Source organism: Hypomesus transpacificus, chromosome 6 (assembly GCF_021917145.1).
Source record: "Hypomesus transpacificus isolate Combined female chromosome 6, fHypTra1, whole genome shotgun sequence".
NCBI lineage: Eukaryota > Metazoa > Chordata > Actinopteri > Osmeriformes > Osmeridae > Hypomesus > Hypomesus transpacificus.
Genome location: NC_061065.1, coordinates 14,285,261 through 14,310,437, shown reverse-complemented (window position 1 = coordinate 14,310,437; position 25,177 = coordinate 14,285,261). Strand labels below are relative to the sequence as shown.

Below are 25,177 nucleotides of genomic sequence, written 5' to 3'. Positions count from 1 at the left end.
AAGCCTATCATGGATTAAAAGAGCCTCAGTCCCAACAGAAGCCTTGGCAGAGGAAGTGGGTGAGACAGTCCAGGACATGAGCCAGGTCACAGGGCTTGCTGTGGGCCACACCCTGGCACCCAGCACCTCTGCTGCATCGTCTGAAGCACTGCCTATCCCCAAGTCAGCCCGGGGAGCCAGGGAGGCCTCCCTCCACTGTGCCGAGCGCTGCCACAGCCGGTCGTCCTCCATTGACACATCCTGGCCGTTCGCCGTCTACCCCCGATGTGTAGAACTGATCCTGGAGGAGAGAATGCTGCCCCAGCTGGAGGAGGCATGTCCTTCGGGGACGAGGGAGGGCTCCAAGAACCGGGCCCGTTCGGCTCCGTCGGTGGGATCAGAATCCTCGGAAACAACCATCACAGAGAAGCCGGAAGAGGAGGCAACGCCGGCCATGACCAACAGGTCCTTCTGGAAGAAAGTGAGAGGCTGTCTGGGAAGGAAGAATGCCATTACATCAGAGAAGAAAAGCGAGGTGCAAGATGGAGGCCAGGAGAAGGTCAAATAACCCTTGTGAAATGGTGTGCAGGTTAATGTCTTATTATGTAAATATATGGTGTCAGTCATCCTAAAGGTTTAGTTGTGTTGTCTTTTTTTCCAGGAGGAGAAAAATTTGGGTCCTGGCTACTGCTTCCCCTACTTCTCAAATTGGCCCTGACCTGCAGAGGGTGATGCTTCTCAACATACACTTCCTGGTCTTCTTCATCACTTCCTGTTATTTAATTCTATTTTAATAAGAAGGGATGATCCGAAGTGAAATTATATTACCAGGCATCTTTAATTTATACTATTAGTTTATCAGTGACATTTAGTCCTTACCATACTCATAATAAAAATGACCAAACAAAATCAAAACCTAGAAATTCCGGTGTTTTACAATGTCACCTGTACATCTCAGAGGTACATCTCATCTTATAAGTCTCTAGTTATTCATGTCACTCTTTGGAGAGGTTTCTGAGGTGACGATGAGTTTACACAAGGATCGCAGTCTTGATCCCATTCACATGGCTGTGTGTTTCGAATCTTTTACCTCAATAAACTTCTACCAAATCAGAATCAGAATCAGAAGGGATTTTATTCGCCATGAGTGTTTGCACAAACAAGGAATGTACTTTGGCAGGGAGGTGCATATATTAAACATATAGGAATATTGAAACTTGAATATGTGGACTAACTATACAAAGGAGCAAAGTCGAGCTAATACTAAGGGGAATAAAAAATACAAATATAAGTAGCCATAATTTACAACTTAACCTAAAAATACCAAAAATACAGATAGTGCAAATGACACAATATTGCAAATTGCAATGTGCAGGGTGTCATTGTGCAGATTGAGATTTTAAGTCAGTGTGAGTCCTTGGCCTTGTTAAAGTGGCCAACAGCAGATGGGAAGAAACTGTTCTTGTGGCGTGAGGTTTTGGTCTTGATGGACCGCAGCCTTCTGCCGGAGGGGAGCAGCAAATAACACAACTGAACTTTCCCCGTAGTACCTCAACACCCTTACTCCATTCCAAGGTCATTGTTCACAATAAACAATGGGCTACAGGGCCAGTGTTCCCTAGCAGTGAACATTGCCCCCAGAGAAGAAGTTTCAAGTCCTGTTGTTCATACAGGACAGAACCAGAGTCTCAACAACCATTCTATGTTTACATTTACACTTTATTTTAATGCTTATATGCAAAGTGTCATACAGCTAGGTCATTTAGATGTGGACAGCAGAAGTTTAAGGATCAGAAGTGCATAGTACAACATGTGGGTGGTCAGTCAAGGAACAGTCTGTATTTACTTTTCCCAGTGCATATTAACATCACAGCTGCCAGGCACAGTGAACAATAATTCTATCTTAACTCCAGGGCAACATTAACACCTAAATTACAGTGATGCATAGCACAGTTGAGCAAAATCAGTTCCAACAGGATTTCAAATACAACGTGCAGAGAAGGGACAAGTACACAGTGTCACAAGATGGAATGTACTGCTAAGGGCATCTTTACATTTTATACATGGTTTATGTAATTCGAAAAAGCTTTTCTTAAGTTACAAACATCAGGTGCTTGGTTGCATTTGGCATCAATTAGTCCAGACTGGTTGAACAAGTTGACATCAGTGAAGAGGGAGGGGGCTTCTGGATAGGTGGGAGGAGCTTCCAGAATTCTGTGGTTCACCTTTTGCCACCAGGAACAAGAGACCCTGGTAGAGAAAGAAACAGAACAAGTATTTCAGAAGGGCATCAAAATTGCACCAGTGTTTGTTACCGCATTGCAATACGTCTGTCATTTAGGTTCTTGACACAGAGGTTCCAAGCTTCAGGGCGACACCCGTGGTCTCTCTCCGATCTCCAGCTTTCTCTTCTCCTCTGCTCCTCCTGGCGTGGAAATAGGATGACGCAGCTCCGCGCACGCTTCCTCCTCTTCTCCCTGCTCTTATGCCGACCTCCAGGGATGGAGGGGCAGGTGACGGACCATGTCCTGCCCTTCATGGAGCACCTCGACGGGGCCGGTCAGGTCACCCTGAAGTGGGGGTTCAGTAATGTGTTTCAAAATATCACCTTCCAGCTGTCTGTCAACACCACTGGCTGGGTGGGCTTCGGGTTGAGTCCCAAAGGAAACATGATTGGAGCAGACATTGTCATCGGGGGAGTTGAATCGAATGGCACCTATTTCAAGGTAAAGTGTGTTCACCTTTTAAAATGGATTACAGAAGAACTAGTGGTGTATTTCTGTGTTTGAAATTTCGCATGTCATGATTGGTGTGGCGAGTGAGTGAATTGGCCCCAAAACACGGCCAATCTGAGGATACACATAATATTTTCTCGAATACTCTTGAAAGCCAGGTGATTCCTCTGATAAATACGAATAAATGACAAACGTATCATTATTTACCGTTTGTTCATCTCTCTGAACTTCTATGTATCTAACCTTTGTTGTCATCTAGGATCATCATGGCATAGGGACCTTTCTCCCCCCGGTGGACGAGGAACAGAGTTACACTCTGCTGTCTCTGACAGAGCTGGACGGACAGACCTCTATGACCTTTAGTAGGTCATTTCAAACTTGTGACAAAGACGACTTTCCCATCCCCGTGAGTTCACACACACACACACACACACACAGTTACAGTGAATAAATGGACTGTGACTTGAGGGTCCTTCTCCTTCTGATCGTGATTCCAAGCACTGTTCCTTACTGTTGCTATGCCAAAATGTACCAGTATATCCCTCTCTCAAACATGTGACGTGGAAACAATAAGTATGCCCTTTAGAACAAAAACCCATCACGCCCTGGAAACACAATCCCATCTCCTATGTGAGACCCTTTTCTTCAGTCCCAGCTCTGGGTTCCTGCACCAGAAGATTATATGTCATTGTTGTGTATTATTGCTGGTAATTGTATATGCTCTCTTATATTGTTGAGTTATGTCTCAAAGCCCTGCTCTTGTTTCCTACTTATCTTCCTCCAAATCTTTTCTGACTGTCTATGCGCCACTGAATGCACCCCAGAGATCGGTTTGCATTTCCCTCTAATATTGTTGTGACTCATGACCATTGAGCATTAAGAAATATTGGGTTGGGTATACAAAAGCCTAGATATACAGTATGTAACAAGGTAGCAAAACCTCCAAAGCCAAAAAAAGAACAGCTGAAAATATAGTTTACTTTATAGTTCACAATATTGTTCAATTGGACCAATCAAGGATGTTAAAACAGGTTGAATCCTCCACGTGTGCTTGTCCCCATCTAAACCTCAACTTTTCATCCCCTCCTCCTGTAGGCGAGCTCCATCAAACTGATCTATGCGTATGGGACCACAGATGAGATCAAATACCACTCGTCTCGCAGAGGAACCAAGGAGCTCAACCTGCTGAGGCCCACGCCCAGAACCAGCTCGCCGCTCGACAACTACCTGAGCCTTACTGTGGAGAATGTAAGAGTCACACTCCACGGCCGTTTTCCCACAGTGTTACATTGGATCAAATCATTCGGAACTCACAACTGTACTTATGAAACATAAGCATGTCTACCAAACGGGGGTAAATCCAGTGAATAGTTCTGGGATGTTGAGATGTTGGCTGTAAAGGATGTCTGTAGTGTTCTTTCTGGGTGATGTGTTGGAGTTTTGATTGTGTCTTTCTGGTCCAATGGCACTATTGTAGGTCACTGTCCCTCCTGTTCAAACGTACTATCACTGCAAGGTGATGAAGACGCCCAACATCAATGGGAAACACCATATCTATCGGGTAAAGCACATCTTAATTATAACAGGATTCTGTGGTGTGGAGTAACACGTCCAATAACATCAGGCCCTTCAGAAATATGGACTGTTCATCCCGAGAACAGTGTCTGTTTGATGTATGTACATTCTCACACATTTTCCCTGTTACTTCCATTCTCTCTTCTCTCCTGTCCCATTATGCCTCTCTCTCTCTCTCTCTCTCTCTCTCTCTCTCTCTCTCTCTCTCTCTCTCTCTCTCTCTCTCTCTCTCTCTCTCTCTCTCTCTCTCTCTCTCTCTCTCTCTCTCTCTCTCTCTCTCTCTCTCTCTCTCTCTCTCTCTCTCTCTCTCTCTCTCTCTCTCTCTCTCTCCCCTTTCTTTCTCTCGCTCTCATCTACTCTTCTCTCTCTTCTCTCTCTTCTCTCCCCTGCATCGCTCTCTCTGCTTGGACCTCAGATTGAACCTAATATTGAGAACCTGGATCTGGTGCACCACATACTGCTGTATCGCTGTCCCTCCACCATGAACCAGACCTCCGAGGGTCCATGCTATAGTGGTGATGGTTTTGAGGAATGCTTCAGTATGATTCACGGTTGGGCAGTTGGAGGAGGGGTAGGTGCCAGCACCCTGAAGGGAAATGTACTCAATACTCACTGAAGTGTGCTTGAATACTGAGAACTGGTGCCTAATCATTTGCTGACTTGAACATGACCCTTTTCTCTTTTAGCCATTTGAGTTTCCGGAAAATGCAGGTATGTCCATTGGAGGACAGAAAGACAGCCATTTCTACAGGATTGAAATTCACTACAACAATCCCACCAAAGCTGCAGGTTAGGTTTCGTTGCTTGCTAATTTAGTGAATACCAATTCACTAAAACCCATTACATTACATATGATGATCATTTTTTGTCAACCAGGAGCCTGATAAAAAGGAAAATTATTCTTTCAAATACTGCAGACAGTTTACGTAACTGGTTTAGCTGAGGTCCATAACAGGTATCAACTGTGGCCAAACATCAAGTTTCTTGCTACATAAAAAAAAGTTGTTTTGTTATTGTAAATTTTGTTCACTTCACTTACCCCATCTCTCTCGCCGTTTTATCGCCCCCTGCAGGTCGAAGGGATAACTCAGGCATGAGACTGTACTACACCAGCCAGCTCAGGGAGCATGATGTGGGCTTGCTCACAACGGGGCTGTTGGTGGCTCCCACTGAAGGATATGTCATCCCCCCCAATGCCACAGACTTTCAAACCTATGGATTGTGCCACACCTCAGACTTTTCTAAGGTACGCTAGATTACTTGCTCCATGTAAAAGTTCAAAACCTAAAATGACTGTCCCAGAATGTTTTGGATTTGACAGTGTAGCCATTGTCTTCTGATATAGAGGAACGTTTCTTTGTTACTGGTTTATATTTGTTCTTCCTGGTCTCCACCTCTTGCTTGTTGCTCCGCCCCTCTAGCTCCTGGATGGCCCCGCCCCAGACCTCAATGTGTTTTCAATTATGTTGCACACTCATCTGGCCGGGAGGAAGATTAGAGTCGGGCACTTCAGGTGAGAAAGACTTCAAAACAAAAATCTAATAGTGGAAGATATGAAGGGGGTGTCAGTCTTAATATCCACACTTGTCCACAAATGACATACCATCCCTGTCAGGTCTTGTCATGATTTAATCTTGAAATGTATATTTGTTGTGAATGGGTGAATGTTTCTTCCCTGCTATAACCTTGTGTGCACTTTCATTCCATAGGGATGGGAAGCAGGTGGACTTCCTGGGCATGGATGAGAATTACAATTTTGATTATCAAGAGGTCTACAATCTTGGGGAAATCAAGACCATCAAGCCGGTAATCCTGATACTACTGCACTTCCTGTGTTTAGTTTTGTTGCTCCCCCACCCATGCATACACGAAAAGCCAATTCTGCAGACTCCATTTGAGTACAATGTGTATTTATTTCTGAACATGATTTATGTACTGCTACGACTACAATGTTAAAGTCTGTCCAGTCAATGGCAGAGCTCACAACAGATCTGTTCACACATATTTGTTCTCATTGCAGGGCGATGAAATTCTGGTGGAATGTACCTACAACACTGAAAATCGCACAGGACCTACATGGGTTGGTAGTAGCATAGAATCAGAACAAATGAACACACCCTTCTGTGACACACCACATGACCTCCATCTTGATGTTTAGTACCCTGTCATGATCTATTTGTCAGGAACTATATGATCGGAGAAAGGATAACATCACCGTACCTTCATAGGATAATCCTATTATCTCCATTGACCTCTTCTCTCACAGGGAGGTTTGGGCACCACAAATGAGATGTGTCTAGCGTTCCTGTTCTACTACCCTGCCATCGACATCAGCAACTGCTGGAGCCACCCTAACATGCGATACCTGGCAGCCACAAAGAACGAAACACTTCAACAGTAAGAGAGGTTGTCCACAGTTGGACACTCTTTAATGCATATATGATGGTTTGGATGAAAACTGTGGCAAGCCAGAAAGACTCAGTTCAGTCGTGCTTTGTTTTGTGCCACAGATTGGTTGTTGATTTGAGTACCAAACATTGGACTAAAGAGGCTATCAATGAACACGAGGCCTTGATGAAGACAATTCCTCAATATGAAGTTCTCAATGATATCTATGTAAGTATGAAGACCAAATATTATTATGGGATGCTCCAATCCTGGTCTTTATCTTCTTTTGTTGGGAACTTTAAGGTCTTTTGAGCCTGCGTATCAATGATGCTGCTTCCATTTTTAACCTTGCAAAAGTGAACCTATTAGTGCTGATCACCACAAAACACATACCGTCCCTGACTTTGTCATTGTTTGGTCTTGCTTACAGAATAACTACACCTTCATTGATGTGGTCATAGTGCGAGATATGATGGAAACAGCCACAGAAAGTTGCAATAGGGATTTGGTTACAACATCTCCCACTGCATCTAACATCCCCCCGTATACCACCCACTTCAATGTATCCAACTTAAATATGTCCCACAGAGAAAGAGGTTCTTGGGTCATGACCTCAATCGGATGTCTGTTTCTTCTTCTGTGTACAAGGCTATGACGGGAAACCCTCCATGTTGAGTATGGTCACATTGTCCACAGACACATTTCACTTTTGGCCAGTGTTGTGGTTCTGTCACTATTGTACAATCCAGGCCAAGGCCCAACTGATCCTTACCCAGTTTCCAAGTAGAGTATGTAGCTTAAAAATTCATAACCACATACCATGTTGTCTCAGCAACATTCACTTAATCTGGTTAAAACATTATCTCAGTGGCCCTCTAGTTGATGGGTTGTTCTTTGGCACTTTGATAAAGAGAGGCTGCACAATAGATCAGTTAAACTGTGGTTTATTACAGGGACAGAATAATCATTAGCCTAGAGCTTACATAATCATATCATATTAAAGTGTATACAATGGGTTTCTAATTTTACTTTAATCCGATGTTTGTGTAGCCAATGGTTGTCAGTGAAAATAAAACTTTCAATATAAATTGTTATATTAAGGCTTTTGAATGGTTATTTTTCAACTATACTTCGAAACTATTCTCATTTGAGTGCATACAATTGTACCCTATTTGGTTCTTATGGGTTGTGGATGGTCTAATAACTGAAGTACAGTATAGGTGTAGGTAGGTAGACTTTTACAGTAGTGTGTACTTTGCATACACCAAGTTTTCATAAAGGGGCTAGGCATCTTGCTACAGCAGGCTGCTGCAGTGGAAGAATTCTTAAGAAACTGTAATAGTCAGGATGCCGGATTTATATTAATTATTTATTCAGTGCCGTAAAGTACTTAACAGAGCGCTCTGTTAAGATTATATTACACTGCCATGGTCTGTTTTTTAAAATGTTATTTTTCATAAAATCTAGGTCTGCTTGGATTTAAAATGATGGGAAACCAGATTATATCTTGCTAAAAGAGTCTGTGTACTTTGCGGCCAACAGATTTTCTTTTTGTTATATGAATGAATAACAAACCAACTTTACCAAATGTTATTAATGATTGTACGTTATTTGACAGTAAATGTAATAATACATGTATTAATGATGCTTTGAAATGTAAATATTTTTTTGACAACAGATGATTGTGTGTACAGGTCAGGTTCTGAATATGGTTGCATTGTCCATAAAATAATACACATTTTAAATCCATTAAATGGCCCATTTCCCCAAAAGTCAAAGAGACTCACTTTAAAATAATGTAGATAGGCAGTGTCAGTTTCTCTTGTCTGTTGATACAGGAGTGCATAATACGCCTGATCCCTCAGTCACATGACCAGACAGGAGTGCTCGGCTTCCATATACTCTCACTTACACACACACACTCATACACACACACGCACGCACACTCATACGCACACACACTCATACACACACACGCACGCACACTCATACGCACACACACTCATGCGCACCCACGTGCAGGGACACTTCGACAAGCTGAGGTAATCTGACAAAGCCTGTTTAGCATTTTCCACTCCATCTCATTGGCATGTATTCAATGTATGCCTGTACAGTATCACATCAGATCGGGTGTTCACTTTCAGGAGAGTGTCTTTGTTGTCTTAGTGGTGCCCACATTCTCTGTATTTAAAGAGTTAAAGCAGCAGATGATGAGAATCACTTTAGCCTTGTTTGTCTTCACCCTTGTGCTGCCTTTGGGTCACATGACCCAAAGGTTCATAACGAACCATCGTTGCGTTTACCCAATTTTACCCAATACAAAAGCAAATAAAAATAATTTTATTTTAACCTTCGCAATGTGGGGGGTCTGAGCCAGCCCAACGGTTAAAAGAATATGCTTCACTTTGTTTTTGTATGCGGTAAAGTTGTTGCAAACGACGGTGGGTCACAATGACTGATGGGTCAGAATGACCGGAAGATAGCACAGGAGTTTTAAACTGAGGCCTGTGTGCAACACTAAGTAGTGTCAGAGTTTCTGTGATAAAAGCGATTTAGTCCCAACAAGTAATGTATTGTCTGACAAACTTGTTTAGATAAAGCATTGTAAATCTATTCGAAAAAAGTATTTAAAACTGAAGCAAGGTACCACCATCTTCTCACATGGTCTAACATTTAATGTTCCTGAATTTAAAAGCTACAAAGTGTACAAAAAGTATTCGGACACCTGACAGTAGCACATGAGCTTGTTGGACCTCCAATTAAACCATGGGCATCATCAAGCTGCATCTCCATCTACCTTTTTTATGCACATGTAGAGCAATATTGGCATACTATTACCCATTTAGTGTAGGCTATGTTCATCTTAAGTGGTGTAAAAATGCAACATACAGTAGAAAATTCCCACCCAATGTAAATTTCTGATCTATACACATTTTATCCACAAGAAGACAAGCAGGGATGCATATAAGGTTAACTGTTTATTACAAATCAAAAAATTTCTGGCTTTCAAAATTCCTAGCAGATAACTCAATGGAAGCCCAATGCTGGTGTTCCTGTTGTAACAACCAAGGCTATCACCATACTGCCACCTAAAGGCTGAAGGTAAATACTGCTTTAAAACAATTTTTTCTGGCCATTGACGAATAATAGAAATAAAAATGATTACAAACTTTCTTTACAACTAAGGACTTCATGTCATTGACACAAAACTTCAATTGAATGTTCTTCAAGAAAACCCCAAGATATAAACAGGAATCTTTGTCAACCCCAAAATGTTTAGGGGAAACATTTATAACTGAAGAAAGACGCTGCAATATTCTTACATGGTCTAACCTTTACAGTTATTTAAGTTATTGTAAATGTATTCAAAATAAAAACATACAATCAAGCAGAGAAATTTCAGGTCTTCTTGAAAATTCTCCCAGACGTTCTTGCAGGTTGAGTCTCTCTTCTTTTTTTCTTTTGGCATTCTATAGTGCAGTGCAAACACGTCAGTGGCATGATTTGGGTTGATGGCATTGTAACGGGGATATGTTTTCCCCAGTCGATGAACAAGATTAAGCAATCGTTCGTTGTGCCACTTCTGATGGTGGAAACTCATATCAAAGTTGTAATCCAAAATGTCGTATAGAAAGTGTGAAAAGGCCTTCTTTTTTCTGTTTCTCCTAACATATTTGCGGATCTCGTACATCACACCGTTCGTCAGAAACTGCAAGTCATGTTTTTCTTTGGATTCCAATTTTGAATATACATCGAGGTCTATGCCTGATTGTTCACAAAAGGGATAGTAATCACGCCTTGCCCTCATATTGTTATTGTCTTGCAGCTTTCCAGCACACGAGGCATTGTGAGTGTCATAGGATGGTGTCAGGGGAGGGGCAGGAGAGGTTACGTGTCCACCACCAGCAGCAGACAGGACTGTAAGTGAAGGTTCAAGACCAGGGTTCTCCGGTGAGCACATGTAGCCTAGGTCATCCATTTGGCCAACATCTGAACTTCCATTTGTATATGGGTCAGTCCTTTCAAAGTTGCTGAATTTTACAAGTCTTCTTCTTGAAATTTCCCTCAGATGTTCCGGCAGATTGAGTAACTGTCTCTCCTTTCTTTTTATCACCATCAGCGGCAGACAGTTCTCTCTTTTTCTGACGCTCCGACTGCCTCCTAGAAACAGCTGGTGCCAATTTATGATCCCACTTTCTACATTTTGACAATGAGACGGCTGTTTCATACCATGCCTGACAACGGTTCGTTTTTTTCAAACGTCTTTGATAGAATAGATAGAGAATTCTTCTAAAGAGCTTCGAGTTCACAGTTTGCAAATCAAGATCAAAATTGTGTTCCAAGATGTCAAGGACTGTCTGCTTGTATGTCCCACACAGCTTTTTGGTATACTGAGCCACTTCAATCATAACCCCTTTGGTCAAAACATCCATGTCAAGTTTCTCTTGAGACCAACCTTTATATGTCACATCAAGGTCCAGACCAATTTCCTGACACAGGGGGTAGAGGTCTACCCAGGTCTCCTCTGACACAGTATAGAATGTCTCCACCTTGATGTCCTGGTTGGCCATCATGTCAGACTCACTTTTAACACAGATTTCAGCATATCCCAGATGCTCTGAGGTGATGATTCCCGAATCTCCAAGAGGGTCTGTCTGACTGGAAGTCTTTGAAACCATGGAATATGGTTTTAGGCCGAGCATCCATGGTTGATTAAGCATAGATAATTCAAAAGGCTTCTGTCTTGCACGTTTCCCTTTCCAGAACAGTTTCATCAGTCTCACCAGTGTCATCCAAGTTTGATTTGCGAACTCATCTTTTTGTTTACTGTTTTCAAAGCTAATATCGAAATTGTACTCCAGAATTTCTATGATGTAGTGTTTTTAATGAATAGTTGACAGCTTGTCGGCAAACTCTGAGATTTCTTTCATTACACCGTTCGTAAGTAACCGCAAATCAAGTTTCTGCTTAAATCCCGACCCCACATCCAGATCAATCCCTATTTTCTTGCATCTCGTGTTTTCTTCTAATCTGCGTTTTCCTTTTCTCGCCTTTGATAGTATATTCACCATAGTTGAACGTCTCCTCCATATCGCTTTATTCTCTTCAATGTTTGTTGATTTGACATCATGTTCAATCGTAACATGTTTGAAGGTGTTTGATTCCAAACATGTGTTGTCTTGAGCCTGTGTTTTTATAGACTGAATAGTGTTTGCTAAAAACTGTTTGTCATCCTCCTTTTTAGGACTAATTTCGGTGCAAGGTTTCTCTTCCTCATCGTCTTCTAGCTTTACAACAGCAACTTCCATTTTCAACCTAAAGATAGCCAGTACTGTATTGTATTCTGTAGTGCTGTAACGATGAACAAATGACTAAGTTATCCATACACGTCCTTATAAAAGTATTCTAACGGGGGCAATAATAGTCATGTTTTCGTATTGTCATTGCACAGCTAACCGTAGATCTATGGTTACACGAAAGCAGAGCCTCACATGCTCTGATAAAGCATAGTGTTAAAGGCATGTTTATCTTCTTTGTTGATTTTTTGGCATGTTGCAACCAACGTTCAAAAGTTATGCACGTGCATCGCCACCTACTGTTCGGGAGTGTGATGCCGGTGGCCTACATTACAGTATTTCTCCATTGCTAAAAAACTAAAACCCATTGGCTGAACACAGTTCTCAGTTGCCTGAACTCATGTGCCTGTCTGTTGTCAATACCTTAAACCATTTTACACGGTAAAACACAATTTACAGATCTCACTCAGAATTTTCAGCAAAACTCTAAACACATTCTAATTTCTAAAACACATTCTGCACTCTATGCACATGTCATCCATACTAGTAAACACAAATGGCAACAATCAAATACAAATAGAGAAAACATGTCATTGACTAAACACAACCACTCAAAATTGATTTCACTTGTTTTAAATGATGTGACACAACCAATATAAGCCAGTTCAGAGAACAAGCAGGTTGTTGAAGGTGGGAAAATATTGCTTGTGATGTCAACAAGTGCTTTGGCCAAACCCAGCCTAAAGACAAGAAGGAGCACATTTATCACAGTAGACTATGTTCATCTTAAGTGGTGTAAAATTGCAACATACAGTAAAATCCCACCCAAGGTACATTTCTGATGTATTCACATTTTATGCACAATACAAGCAGGGATACATATAAGGTTGACTGTTTATTACAAATTAAAACAAAAGGTTTCTGGTATCTTATTATACTACTGCTTATTCTACCTAAATTAGGGTAATTTAGGTAGTCCCCTGATATGGTATTTGTGTGGAGACGTCTGCCTCCCCCTCGGATTCAGCTGTGGCTGCAGTCAGTGGCTAGCTTCACCGGTGGACCTAGCAAGAATAGGAAGCTATTCTCTGAGAAACAAATCCCTGTTGTGTACGACAAAGTAAGACGAGAGATAGCTGAGTCATTGAGAAAAACCTTAAATAGGATGTATGAGTTCAGTTTAGTGTGTGAGGTGTTATAACAGTGTTTACAGCAGCTTGTGACTGCCAGTAATAGTTTGCCCTTTTTTTTATTCAAAGAAAAGATACAACAGGAAAGAAGGACTAGTTTAAGGCAAGGTCCTGGCCTGATTTTATTTGATCTTTTGTCAGAGACTTTGTTTAATAGGCTATGTGAAGTAAAACGTTTACTTTTTTAGTTAATTTATGATTTGCTGTCTGACAAAGAAACACATCATTACAATGTTATAGCTTATATATATATATATATATATATATATATATATATATATATATATATATATATATATATATAACCACATACATATATGTGTATGTGTATTTCGCATCGCATCTCGTTGAATCGCATCGTGTCGAATTGCACTGCATCGCAATAGGGGTGAATCGTACAGTAATTTCTTTCATGTATCTTTAATGTATCGGATCGTTGGCAGTGCATCGAGATCTGTATCGCATCGTCCTCAGTGATGGAGATGCACATCCCTAATTGCCCGTAGACGGGCCTTTAATGTGCCTAAATCCATTCAGTTGCTGCCATTTGATTGGCTGATTAGTTATTTGTGTACAGAGGCGGGACTTCCTTCGTAGCTACTAGCAACTCACGCACCCATAGACAGCTAGAAAGCGGCGGATGTGCGACTGTTTACTCCTAGTCCAAGATTGAAAGCAGGCTAGCTAATGGCTATGTTTCAATCAGAATGATATCGCAGCGAGAAAGAGGGGAACTTGCTCGGTTTTACACAGTCACGGACCCAAAAAAGCACCAGAAAGGTTACACTGTGTATAAAGTCACTGCAAGGGTAAGTCTGCAGGTTGAGCCAGATGACTGTCTTGTGCTAGTAATAACAGTCAAGCAAACGGGTAGCCTAGCCTACTGTAGCTCATAAGCTAGCTACCCACAGTGACGTTAGCCGAACAGTCACTGTTGTATGATTGTCATGCTACTAGAATGGCTGACATCACAAATATAAACGACCCAGATAGCTTGCTAATTGGCTATTATTTTACAACGAACGAAGCTTGTCTACCCAACTAAATCAATACAATAGTGAAGCTTTGGCTAATGCTACAATACAGTCACAACTAACTAGTCGTTTGCGATAGCTATCCTCTTAGTGTTACATCAGTTCCAGCAATGTTTATGTGCAGCTTGACCCGACGAGTCCTGGTTCTGAATTGTCGTGACTTGACACAATCTTTCATTGCTTGCGACAGTAGCCAGTTTGCCCGATAATTGGCTATGGATTCGTATTCATTTAGTGATCTAGCTAATGTTAGCTTGCTGGGTAACTCAAAGGAGAGTCTGTTGGCTAAAATATCAACTGAGATGCAACTTGGCATCAGAACTGAATTTGTCCCAGTGCTACAGTGATTAAGTCAGTGAAAACCCAGCAGCTGAAGGTTGTCTTGTCTAGTCAGCTGAAGGATGAAAATGAAGGCAACAACCCTACAGTATGTCTAACAGCAGAGCTTGTTAGTTTCATTTCGTGTTTTTGTTATATTGCTACTGTAGGCTATATTGTACATTCATTGTAAATCGCCACAACAAGGTTTCGTCCTCGTATAGCCTAATATTGGGAATATAAGGTCTGCATGTGAAATAGCAGAGCAAAAATCAAACTTGTTGTAAGAGTATGTCACCTCCTGTTGCCTAGATATGAGTTAAATTAAAGTTACTGTGAAGGCATATTGATTATTATGTCTGAGTTCTTTACACCCACCCACCTTTAGTTTGTTATGGGTGTAACTGTAGCATTGTTACAGTGTTACAGTGGAACAATAGCATTGTTAAAGTGTTAGTTGTAAAATGTTACAGTGGAACAATAGTGTATTGTTGGCTGTAGAAGTGGCTCATGATGCAGTCAGAAAGACAAACTAACTGTCAATCTGGTGGAGATTACACACACACACACACACACACACACACACACACACACACACACACACACACACACACACACACACACACACACACAATCTACACGCGAGCTCCCTGGCACAAGACAACTCTAAACAGGGAACCAAAACTGCCTCACTCGGATTGGTTATCCCCTGTTAAGTCAAAAGAAATGGAACACCAAATAAGACCGAGTGTAATGTATGCTGTGAGCGTGCCTCCCTGAGTGACCGCATGGACTTCTAGGTCTTGAAGGGTGGCGGTGACGTCTGCACTAAGCCACCACCCTCCACCACCAGCACTCCAGGCCAGTAGAATGCCCTCATTGTGGGACAGTGTCTCCTCCTCCTTCTCCTCACTCACTCTGACGGTCTCATTCAGGACTCATAGACGTCCAAGGACTCGCCCGAGGCAGCAGCAACTGAGCCCTTAGGGGAGCGCGCACAGCCGACCTGGCCACCATTTTAGGTCCGGAGCTTTGCAGGGGCATGTTGCTGTGTGTGGATGGGTAATGGGGATGGTAGGGTGAAGAATCTGTTGCTGATGGCAATCTCTCTGTCTCTTTCTCTCTTTCCCTCTCCCTCTCCCCCCCCCCCCCCACTTCCTACCATCCACAGATTATCTCCAGAAAGAACCCAGAGGATGTCCAGGAGGTATGAACCTTTAGACGTTTGTCAAATATGACGTATGTCTCGTGGGTTTTGAAGAGGAGGTGGGGGGGAAAGCGAGGTGCTGGAAGGAGATCCCTCAACGCTGTGACCGGAGCTTTTAAAGCTAGAACAGACAGCAGGCTTCAATGCATGTTGCTTATTGTCAAATGTCCATGTGTGGTCCTCTTGCATTCAGGGTCAATCCCCTACATTGTTAGATGTGGTTCTCATGGGGACCTTAGTGACCCCGGGTTGTTACCATGGTGACTATAAGGGATTGTGTGCTAATCTGGCGTCATCACAGAATCTATGTGCGGCAGAACAGAGGACGGAGGAGGGGCTGTGATATGGCGTAGTTGGGCCGCGGTTAATCATGCGTATATAGGATGACACCGCGTCAGTGAGACCGATGTTTCGTTCTCAGACGATGTACGTGACAACAAACAGTTTAGGATTCGAAAGGTTTGGGCATCGTATGTCTAGATGTTGGAGATGGCGGACGCGTTTGAATAAGAACACACACACACCGAAAAAAACACACACACAGAGAATGGGGCCATGATTCATGCTCGGGCCTGAATCCAGGCCTAATACAACAGGCATGATACCAATTACTGAGTGTGAGAGGCGCAGAGGTCTGGGAAGACACCCGCTCATTCTTACAGCGCTCCTCTCTTGGCCTGGTCTCATGTCCTTTACATCCATCAACTGTTTACCTCAGCGGATGGGTGGGAAGCTGGAAATCGGATTTTCGGGTTTGAGGCCTTATTTTAGGATTTCTGGATGTGCCTGATGCCATGAGTGAAGGTTTGCCTTCTAATTTCTCATTTTCTTTTTCTTCCTAGATAACAGTCTGGAAGAGGTATAGTGATTTCCGGAAGCTTCACCGGGACCTCTGGCAGCTCCACAGAAATCTCTGCAGCCAATCAGAGCTTTTCCCTCCCTTTGCCAAGGCTAAGGTCTTTGGTAAGGTTCTCGGCAACCCGTAACCTAGATTACAAATATATTATGATGATTTTATGTCAGATGATCATTTTAACGTCATGTCTACACACGTGTGTGTGTGCGTGTAGGTCGTTTTGAAGACACAGTGATTGAAGAAAGGAGACAGTGTTCTGAGGATCTTCTACAGTTCTCTGCCAACATCCCTGCTCTTTATAGCAGTCAGCACATCCAGGACTTCTTCAAGGTAACACACACACATACACACACACACACACACACAGATTTGCAGATCTGATTGAATGCCATTTTCATTTTAGGGAGGGGAGGTCCAAGACAGCTCTGAGCTAATTGGTCCAGCCGAACCCTTCTCAGACTTCCTGGCTGAAAGCTTTTCAGACTGCAGCTCTGAAGGTAGGTGGAGACAAAGCTGGCAGTACCATCTGTCCTGTTATCTCAAGTGGAAGGAATATGGGCTGAATATGTGAGCTTTGTGTATCTCTCCCCCCTCAGTTCAGAGAGATATCAGTGGGGCCGACGATTTGACTGTGACCAGTCAGTCTGAGTATGGAGGTAAGTGTGTCTGTCGGCCTGTGTGTCGTCCTGTCTTCTGGTTTCTCGTCCTGTTTGTAATCCCTTCCTCCCTCCCTCCAGGTCGGCCCAGTGACGGCGACCTGACCTCCCTGGCTGTGGACACAGACTCCCTGGCTGAGCTGGACGATGGCATGGCCTCGGGACGCACCTCCCCAAACCAGCCACCGCCTCCTGGGGGCGCCACCCTCAGCAGCAGTCCCCTCCTGCCCTCCCTGCGTGATCGCCTCCGCGGCCCAGCCTTAGTGTCAGCCCCAGTCCCAGTCCCAACTCCAGTTCCAGAGGTCAGCCGGCCCGCCAGAGCGCAGCTGTTCCCCGGCAGCCTGAAGAGAGCGAGCGCCAACGCTAAGGACGTGAAGCCCGATTACCTGGACAGGGCCAGCGAGCGCATCCGATTGGCCGTGCAGAAGGAAGAGGAGCAGGATTACCAGGCTGCGTTTTCCTGCTACCGTAGTGGGGTGGACCTGCTTCTGCAGGGCGTGCAAGGGTAGAAGGGTCGTGGAAGTCTCGCTCTCTCGCTCTCCTCGCTCTCGCTCTCTCTCGCTCGCTCTCTTGCTCGCTCTCTCTAGCTCTCTCTAGCTCTCTCTAGCTGTCTCTCGCTCTCTCTCGCTCTCTCTCTTTCTAGTCTTTCTCTACGACACTTATCTGTCCCTACTTTTGAATCCCTCCCCCCCCCTCCCCTACTCCTAAATCTCTGCAACCGCCCTCTTTCTATCTTTCCTCCCTTCTTCGCTCTCCTCCTCTCTTCCTTGCTCTCTCCTCATGTCTCCCTTCTTCAACCCCCCCCCCCCCCCCCCCCCCCCCCCCCCCCCCAGGCGAGGCCAGCCCCACGAGGCGTGAAGCGGTCAAGAGGCGGACTGCTGAGTACTTGATGCGTGCCGAGCAGATATCCAGCCAGCACCTGAGAAGCAGCATGGGTCAAGGGTCAATGCAGGCAGTGGTGAGTAGCTACAGACAATCCTATTGGCTACCGGTTATACAAACAATACAAAAAAAGGGAAAACACTAAGATCGTTATTTTGACAGAAAATGTCACGAGTCATTCGACTCGAAATCAAATTCCGCCCATCGCAAACTTCGAGATGAGAAGAAACCGCGTGAAAACGACATTATAATTCTATTTCAGTTACTATTTGTTGCATTGAATGAGGTGACGTGTCCTGTTTGCTTGTGACAGGCGATGGGGCAGCAGTGCTCCGCTCCCACCAGCAGGGGGGGACAGCAGAGTCCAGCGGAGGAGCTGACAGCCTACAGAGTCCTGGGCGTTATCGACAAGGTTAGACAAGATATTGACATGCTCCGTGTGTGCCTGCTCGCGCGCGCGCGTGTGTGTGTGTCTAAGTGTATTTGTTGGGTCGTAAGGGGGGTGTCACAAGGTCAGCGCAGGTCGCCGTTCCTCTCAAACAGCTGTCGACAAAGTAGCTCGCCACCGGAGCATGAAATGACTTGGCAAGGCAGATCGGACATCAACGCTCGCAGCGCTGAATCAATGATGCTCGACACGACACACACCGCTCCCGCGCAAGATAACACTGAGGGAATATTGACACAGGGCTAGCGCACACTGCTGGATGTTGTAGTTCCACACAATGGAAAAGGTAATGAATGTAGACACGAGTCAGCGGCCTGAAGAACTACGACCGGTGGCCTGGGTGTCAGTTCCCTGTCCCGGGAGATGGCGGCGCTTCGTGTACCAGACGCTCAACCACAGAGTCCTCTCCTCCACTTCCTTCTTTCCACTTTTAATGGGGGACAGAGGGGACAGCTGGGCAGAGCTCCTCACCCCTGTGCCTCGCGCTCCCCCCCCCCCCCCCCCCCCCTCTCTCTCCTCCTCCCCCACCCCTGATGTTGGTGCCTTAATTATATTAGCGTCCTGGCTAGCGCCGGCTCTCTGTTTACTCACAACTCCATTCATATCCATTTAGCTTGCACCTGTTTGGGGCCCACTCAGGGTCACAGAGGCACACACACGCACACACAGATGCACCGTGATTCTTGATCTGTTACGCACATACACACGCACACACGCACGCGCGCACACACCCGCATATGCTGTAGCTCTCCCCTGAGAGAGTGAGCATGAGGAATGGAGATGTCAGAGAGAAAAGGGGAGTTGAAGGAGGAGGGAATGAAGATGTCAACGAGAAGAGGGAGGGAGGGAGGGAGGGAGGGTGGGAGGGAGGGAGGGGAGGGAAGGTGGGAGGGTGGGTGGGAGAGATTAGAAGAGGATAGAAGTTGACCAACACCAACGTTACACATACGTAGACAACCGGGGGTGAGATGGTGTCCTGCTGGGTCCTAGTGCCTGTATTGTCTCTGTAACATCTCCTGGATCATCTGCCAGTTGATGGACCTGCCTTATCTTCCCAGGTTCTTCTGGTCATGGACAAGAGGACACAGGAGACGTTTATTCTCAAAGTAAGTGTTGATGTGTTTGTGTGCATGTGCATTGGCTGCCATAAGTCCCTGTGTGTGTGTGTGTGTGTGTGTGACCTGCGTAATTGATTCTAATGGTCCTGTCCCTGTCAGCTCTCCTGCTCACCCCACGTGTGCCAGATGCCAACGCAGAGTGCGGGCACGTGCACACACACTCCACTACCTTCTGAGGTCTTCGAAAATAACCGAGATGGATTGATTCGTGGATGTGTTTATGCGTCGCCCGCTGTATGTGGCTTGATGGATACTTAGGCAGCTTGGGTTGGGTTGGCAGGGAGAACGTGGGGCTTGTTGATGTTAATGTCGCCTTTCTCCTTCATTTTCCCCTCCGCTGTCGACCCCTCTAATGTCGCCGGGCCAACTTCTCACCCCTTCTCTTCCTTCTCTCACCCTTTCTTCCCCCTCTTTCCCCTCCATCCTCTTCCTCCTCCCTCACCTCCCCCGTGTCCCTAACTTCCCCCCGTCCCATAATCCCCCCCCCCCCCCCACTTCCCCAGGGCCTGAGGAAGAGCAGCGAGTGTGGGAGGACCAAGCGGACCATCATGCCTCACTCCGTGCCCCACATGGTGAGGCTGAGGAAGTTCGTCGTCTCCGAAGACACCGTCTTCCTGCTGCTCCAGTACGCCGAGGGTACGAGCCCTCCTCCCTCCCTCCCTCAGCGGGGGCCCGCCTGGACGCTCCCTGTGTGTCTGTCCACCCTCTCTCTCTGCCCCCACCCTCCCCACCTCTCCTCCCTGTCCACCCCACCCTCTCCACCTCTCCTCCCTGTCCACCCCACCCCACCCTCCCCACCTCTCCTCCCTGTCCACCCCACCCCACCCTCCCCACCTCTCCTCCCTGTCCACCCCACCCTTCATCTGGGTCGTCCCCTGTACGGATGCCTCTCCAACTCTCCTCTCCAATGTATATTTTTTTTTTTACCCCCCTTCCTCTTCCTCCCCCCTACCCTCCCTCTCTCCCCCTCCCTGCCCTTGTAGTAGACAGATGTTTGATAGAGATAGGTGTGTGTCACAGGTCATTATTCTGAATACCAGGTGGCGCTACGCTTCATTAGCTATGCTAACACCTGGGACTCCTTCTTTCCGTGCGTGTGTGCGGTGCTTGGATGTGTGTGTGTGTGTGTGTGTGTAATAGAGACCGAGTCTAACGGATTGTTATTGTAGTCATTTGGGTGCTAAGATTCCTTGGCTCTGGCCTTGTTCCAGACAGACAGACAGACAGAGAGTCAGTCAGATGGACGGGCAGTCGGACAGACAGCTCCATTTGAAAGACAGACAGACAGGTAGGCAGAGGCAATGACCTGAGTGACATTCGCCGGTACAACATGTGGATGTTTTCCCTCTCTAAGTGATCAGGCTGGCCCTGCCATCATTACCATCGCCGTGCCACTCCTATTCATCCCCATCTCGCACAACAGATGCTGTCGCACAGTCGCTCAGTCCCACAGCTGCCTGTGTGTGTGTGTGTGTGGTTGTGAGACGTAGTGTGAAAAAAAAAAAAAAAAATCGTTGTCTGTTGTGTATCTCGAGGTGCTAGGTTATCTGCCAACAGACACTTGAGAAATGCAGATGGTATCGTGACAATATATCAAGCTGACGTGCTGCTCCGTGTCTCTCTGCCCAGGGGGGAAGCTGTGGTCTCACATCGGGAAGTTCCTGAGGAGCTCCACCCCGGAGGACAGCTTCGACATCCCCTTCATCCAGAAGAGCCACACCACGGCGGTCCACTCCCCCCTGCGTGGCGCCTCTCAGCTGGGCTTGGATTCCGCCAGCTCCGGGTCCGGCTCTGGTTCTGGTTCGGGGCTCCAGAGGGTAAGGGAGGCCCTCTTGGCACTACCCCCGAAAAGTGGCCTCCCGCCCGGGGTGGCGAACAGCCAGGACTCCGGAGCCACCTCCGAGGAGGAATGCACCAACAGCTACCTGACGCTTTGCAACGAGTACGAGCAGGAGAAGGTGGAGCCCGAGCCGCAGGAGGGGGGAGGCGAGGAGAAGGAGGGGGACGACGGGGAGGGGGGCGTCTCGACGGGGCAGGAGGCGTCGTCGTTGGAGGTGACCGTCGCCACGGCGACCACGACCACGTCGTCCCGGACGCGCTCGCCGCTCAGCAACGACAGCCTGTCGCCGCTCAGCGCGCAGGAGCTGCTGTTCTTCACGGAGGACGGCGGCGGCGGCGGCAGCGACGACGCCCGTCGGCCCCACGGCGACCCGCCGGACCACGGCGAGGTGTTCAGCCCCCTGCCGTCCCCCGCCGCCCCCCTCTCCCTGGACCAGTCCAAACGCACGCCCATGGAGTTCTTCCGCATCGACAGCAAGGACAGCGCCGGCGAGGTCGCCGGCCCCGAGGCCGGGGAACTCCGACTCAAACCCTCCTCCAACCCGTCCCCGTTCTCCGCCTCGGACCTGGAGCCCGACTTCCCCGGGGAGCCCCTGGAGCTGGCCCGCGAGGTCAAAGGTCACGCGTGGGGGCCCGACGGCAGCGACGGGGGCTCCAACGAGTCGGTGCCCGTCATCTCCTTCAAGGAGGCGTCGGTGGAGGACGAGGCCCAGCCCCCCGACCTCCTGGTCAACCTCCCGGGGGTCATGGGCGGGGCTGTGGAGGCCCCGGAGGAGGAGCTGGCCTCGACGGGGGGCTGCCTGGCCCTGGAGGCCCACAAGGCCTCGCCCAAGTTCACTCAGCCCGACGTGCTGCAGCTGCCCTGCGAGCTGGAGGAAGGGGAGGAGCTGACGGGGGAGGCCCCCTCCTGGTTGGACGGACGACCCCCCTGCGTGTCCCTGCTGGATGACTGCGGCCTGGCGTTCGGACGAGAGGCAGAACGCCCAGATGAGGACTCTCTCCCCGGCGGCGCCGTGCCAGTGGCTCCTCCCACAGCCTCCAACCCTGACTTCCTCTTCGCCGAAGCGCTCAACGAGAGCCTCGAAGCCGTTCTGAACCCTCCCGCGGACAAAGACTCGGCCCTCCACCCGGACCCGAGTAGCGTCGGCTCCGACCGGGTCGTGAACGGGATCCCCGCCGTTTCCGGGCCGGGGTCCGGGGAGGCGGTGACGGGTCGCGAGGAGGCGCCGGGGGGCGCGGACCGAGACGCTTCTCGCCTGTTTGCCGCGCTGGATGAGCTGTGCGCGGCGGCGGCGACGCAGGTTCGAATCCCGGAGGAGTTTGTGTGCTGCTGGGCGGTGGAGATGGTCCTGGCCCTGGACGGCCTGCACCAGGAGGGGGTGGTGTGTCGCGACCTCAACCCCAACAACATCCTGCTCAACCAGAAAGGTGTGGGGCCCAGTCTTACATTACATTTAGTCTTTTAGCAGACGCTCTTATCCAGAGCAACTTACCGTAATTACAGGGACATTCCCCCGAGGCAAGTAGGGTAAAGTGCCTTTCCCAAGGACACAACATCATTTCGCACGGCCGGGAATCGAACCAGCAACCTTCTGATTACTACCCCAATTCCCTAACCGCTCAGCCACCTGACTCCCTTCTCAACACGTCCTCTCAAACAGCCGTCTGAACGTTCCCCCCCCCACTCATCACATTGTATGATCACGACCCAGGAGGTTTTCTTAAATTGCTGGACACGTTTGTTCAGTAAAGGCTACGTACCATAGGCCAATTCCGATTGGACCCCAATTCCGATAGGTGGAATCTGATGTGTAGACTTGGTTAGGTTCTTCATGAATGAAGCTCTCCCCGGTCGTGTTGGCAGATCGTTCGACCACCTGAACGAGGGCTGTCCCACTTGTCCTTACCTGAACACCAGACAATCTCTCTCTCCCTTACCCTTTTTCTGTTTTCCTCCCCCCCGTAATCGTCCCTCACTATCTCGTTATCAGCACTTGGCTAATGAGCTGAGTGGCTGTGTTAGTCTCCGGGTGTGTGATTATTGTTGTGAAGGACCATCAACAGCGTAGTGCAGTGTAGTGCATCAGTCTGGCTAGCCCAAGCTAATGGCCCCCGCTAGCTAATGATACCATTAGTCCTAATGATAGCGTTAGCCGTTAGCAGCTAAACAGGAGTAATCGGCAGGCACGGGGCCGAGTTCGAGAAAAGCTTTGAGTGTGGCCGGGGTGGGAGGGGAGGGGACGCAAGGAGGGTGGAGAGGGAGGGAGAGATAGGAGTCATCTGAAAAGGAGCTAACTTTCGGAGCGACGTTGACTGCTATAGGGTACTGGCGCTTGGCAGAGATGGTGCGTGTGTGTGTGTGAATTGACTCTGGCTGGTAGTAGGGATAGAAACTAGGACTGGAATGAATCCTGCCTGCCATTTTTCTTTTTTCATCTGTCTCTCCCTCTTCTTCCCCTCCTTCTCTTCTCGTTCACATCTCTCGTCCCCAGGTCACGTGGAGCTCACATACTTCTGCAGCTGGAGTGAGGTGGAGGAGTCGTACGACAGGAAGGCCATAGCCAACATGTACTGTGCACCAGGTGAGACACACACACACACACCATGTAAATACAGACCTGTGCCTCCATGTTGAGGTCCTAAAATGGCCGCCGGTGTTGGTCCCAAGCGGTGGAGGTTAATGGTATGCCGCCACACAGGGCCAGAAGTAGGCCACAGTCCCAGGGCCACAAAGACCTCATTCATCCCAGCACCATGTCAGCAGCAGGCCTACTGAGCCTCGCTGGGGGGGCTTGCCCCCGGAGGCTGAGGGGCGGAGGCTGGGAGGTTAGCCCCACGCTGACACGTGAGAGAGTGACAGGGCGGTTTGAGCATGACGGCGGAAGGGGACGGTGTCCCCTTCGACCACGACCTGAGAAAAGTGCTCTTTGTTCATTCTGTCCCATAAAATCGATCACTGTCCCTCACGCCGAGTTATCTTTTAAGTTGACCAACTGAAGTCTGCCATGTTCGGTTTGTTTTCTTTCTTTTCTTATTTAGTAAGAGAAATGTGAAAGGGTTAGCCAACAAGCGGCAGTGTCCAGAGGCACTGGGTGTAGTTCTGCGGGTGTCCTGCAGAGGGGGCTCTGGGGCCAGACTGCCGCAGGTTGACCCCAGCGCTGGCCTGAGCGTGCCTGTGGGAGGCCTGGCATGCTGTTTAAAGGCTGCCTCAACAAACGGCTGCCATGCTAGAGGTCCACCACGACCACGCCACATCGCCTCTCAGCTTAACGCCTGTGTGTGTGTGTGTGTGAGAGAGAGAGACACACACACACAGAGACACATACACAGAGTCAGAGACAGAGAGAGAGAATGACACAGAAACAGAGAGAGAGAGCCACAGAAACACACACACAGAGAGAGAGAGAGAGAGGGAGAGGGAGAGGGAGAGGGAGAGGGAGAGGGAGAGGGAGAGGGAGAGGGAGAGGGAGAGGGAGAGGGAGAGGGAGAGTTCCCTGTATCTGTCTTTGTACTGAAAGGCACAGATCACACTACCCCACTCATTACAAGTGGAAAGGGTTCCTTTTAAGAGATTTAGTGCTACACTTGGACCTTACTCACTCTCACACACACCCTCCCTCCCAGTCTCCTGCACTCTCACATGCTAGCTAAGTCA

The 25,177-nt window shown here is 47.5% G+C and overlaps 2 protein-coding genes across 2 annotated transcripts; both read left to right on the top strand.

Annotated features, from left to right (window-relative positions):
• Window positions 1–1,966: 1,966 nt before the first annotated feature.
• On the top strand, window positions 1,967–7,767 carry moxd1l (monooxygenase, DBH-like 1, like). The gene is made up of 13 exons (XM_047021948.1): window positions 1,967–2,705; window positions 2,974–3,120; window positions 3,810–3,962; window positions 4,192–4,275; window positions 4,705–4,860; window positions 4,976–5,078; window positions 5,363–5,535; window positions 5,711–5,802; window positions 5,999–6,095; window positions 6,310–6,369; window positions 6,556–6,686; window positions 6,800–6,905; window positions 7,108–7,767. Exons 1-13 carry the CDS (start codon window positions 2,421–2,423, stop codon window positions 7,330–7,332), a joined length of 1,812 nt encoding a protein of 603 aa, XP_046877904.1. The 5' UTR covers window positions 1,967–2,420; the 3' UTR covers window positions 7,333–7,767.
• Window positions 7,768–13,795: 6,028 nt separating this feature from the next.
• Window positions 13,796–24,787, top strand: rps6kc1 (ribosomal protein S6 kinase polypeptide 1). Its single transcript, XM_047022192.1, has 13 exons — window positions 13,796–13,973; window positions 15,688–15,723; window positions 16,566–16,686; window positions 16,794–16,909; window positions 16,983–17,076; window positions 17,176–17,235; window positions 17,317–17,740; window positions 18,070–18,193; window positions 18,431–18,529; window positions 19,624–19,671; window positions 20,187–20,319; window positions 21,313–22,950; window positions 24,015–24,787. The coding sequence occupies exons 1-13, from the start codon at window positions 13,872–13,874 to the stop codon at window positions 24,155–24,157; spliced, it is 3,138 nt and encodes a 1,045-aa protein (XP_046878148.1). The 5' UTR covers window positions 13,796–13,871; the 3' UTR covers window positions 24,158–24,787.
• The last annotated feature ends 390 nt before the right edge of the window (window positions 24,788–25,177 follow it).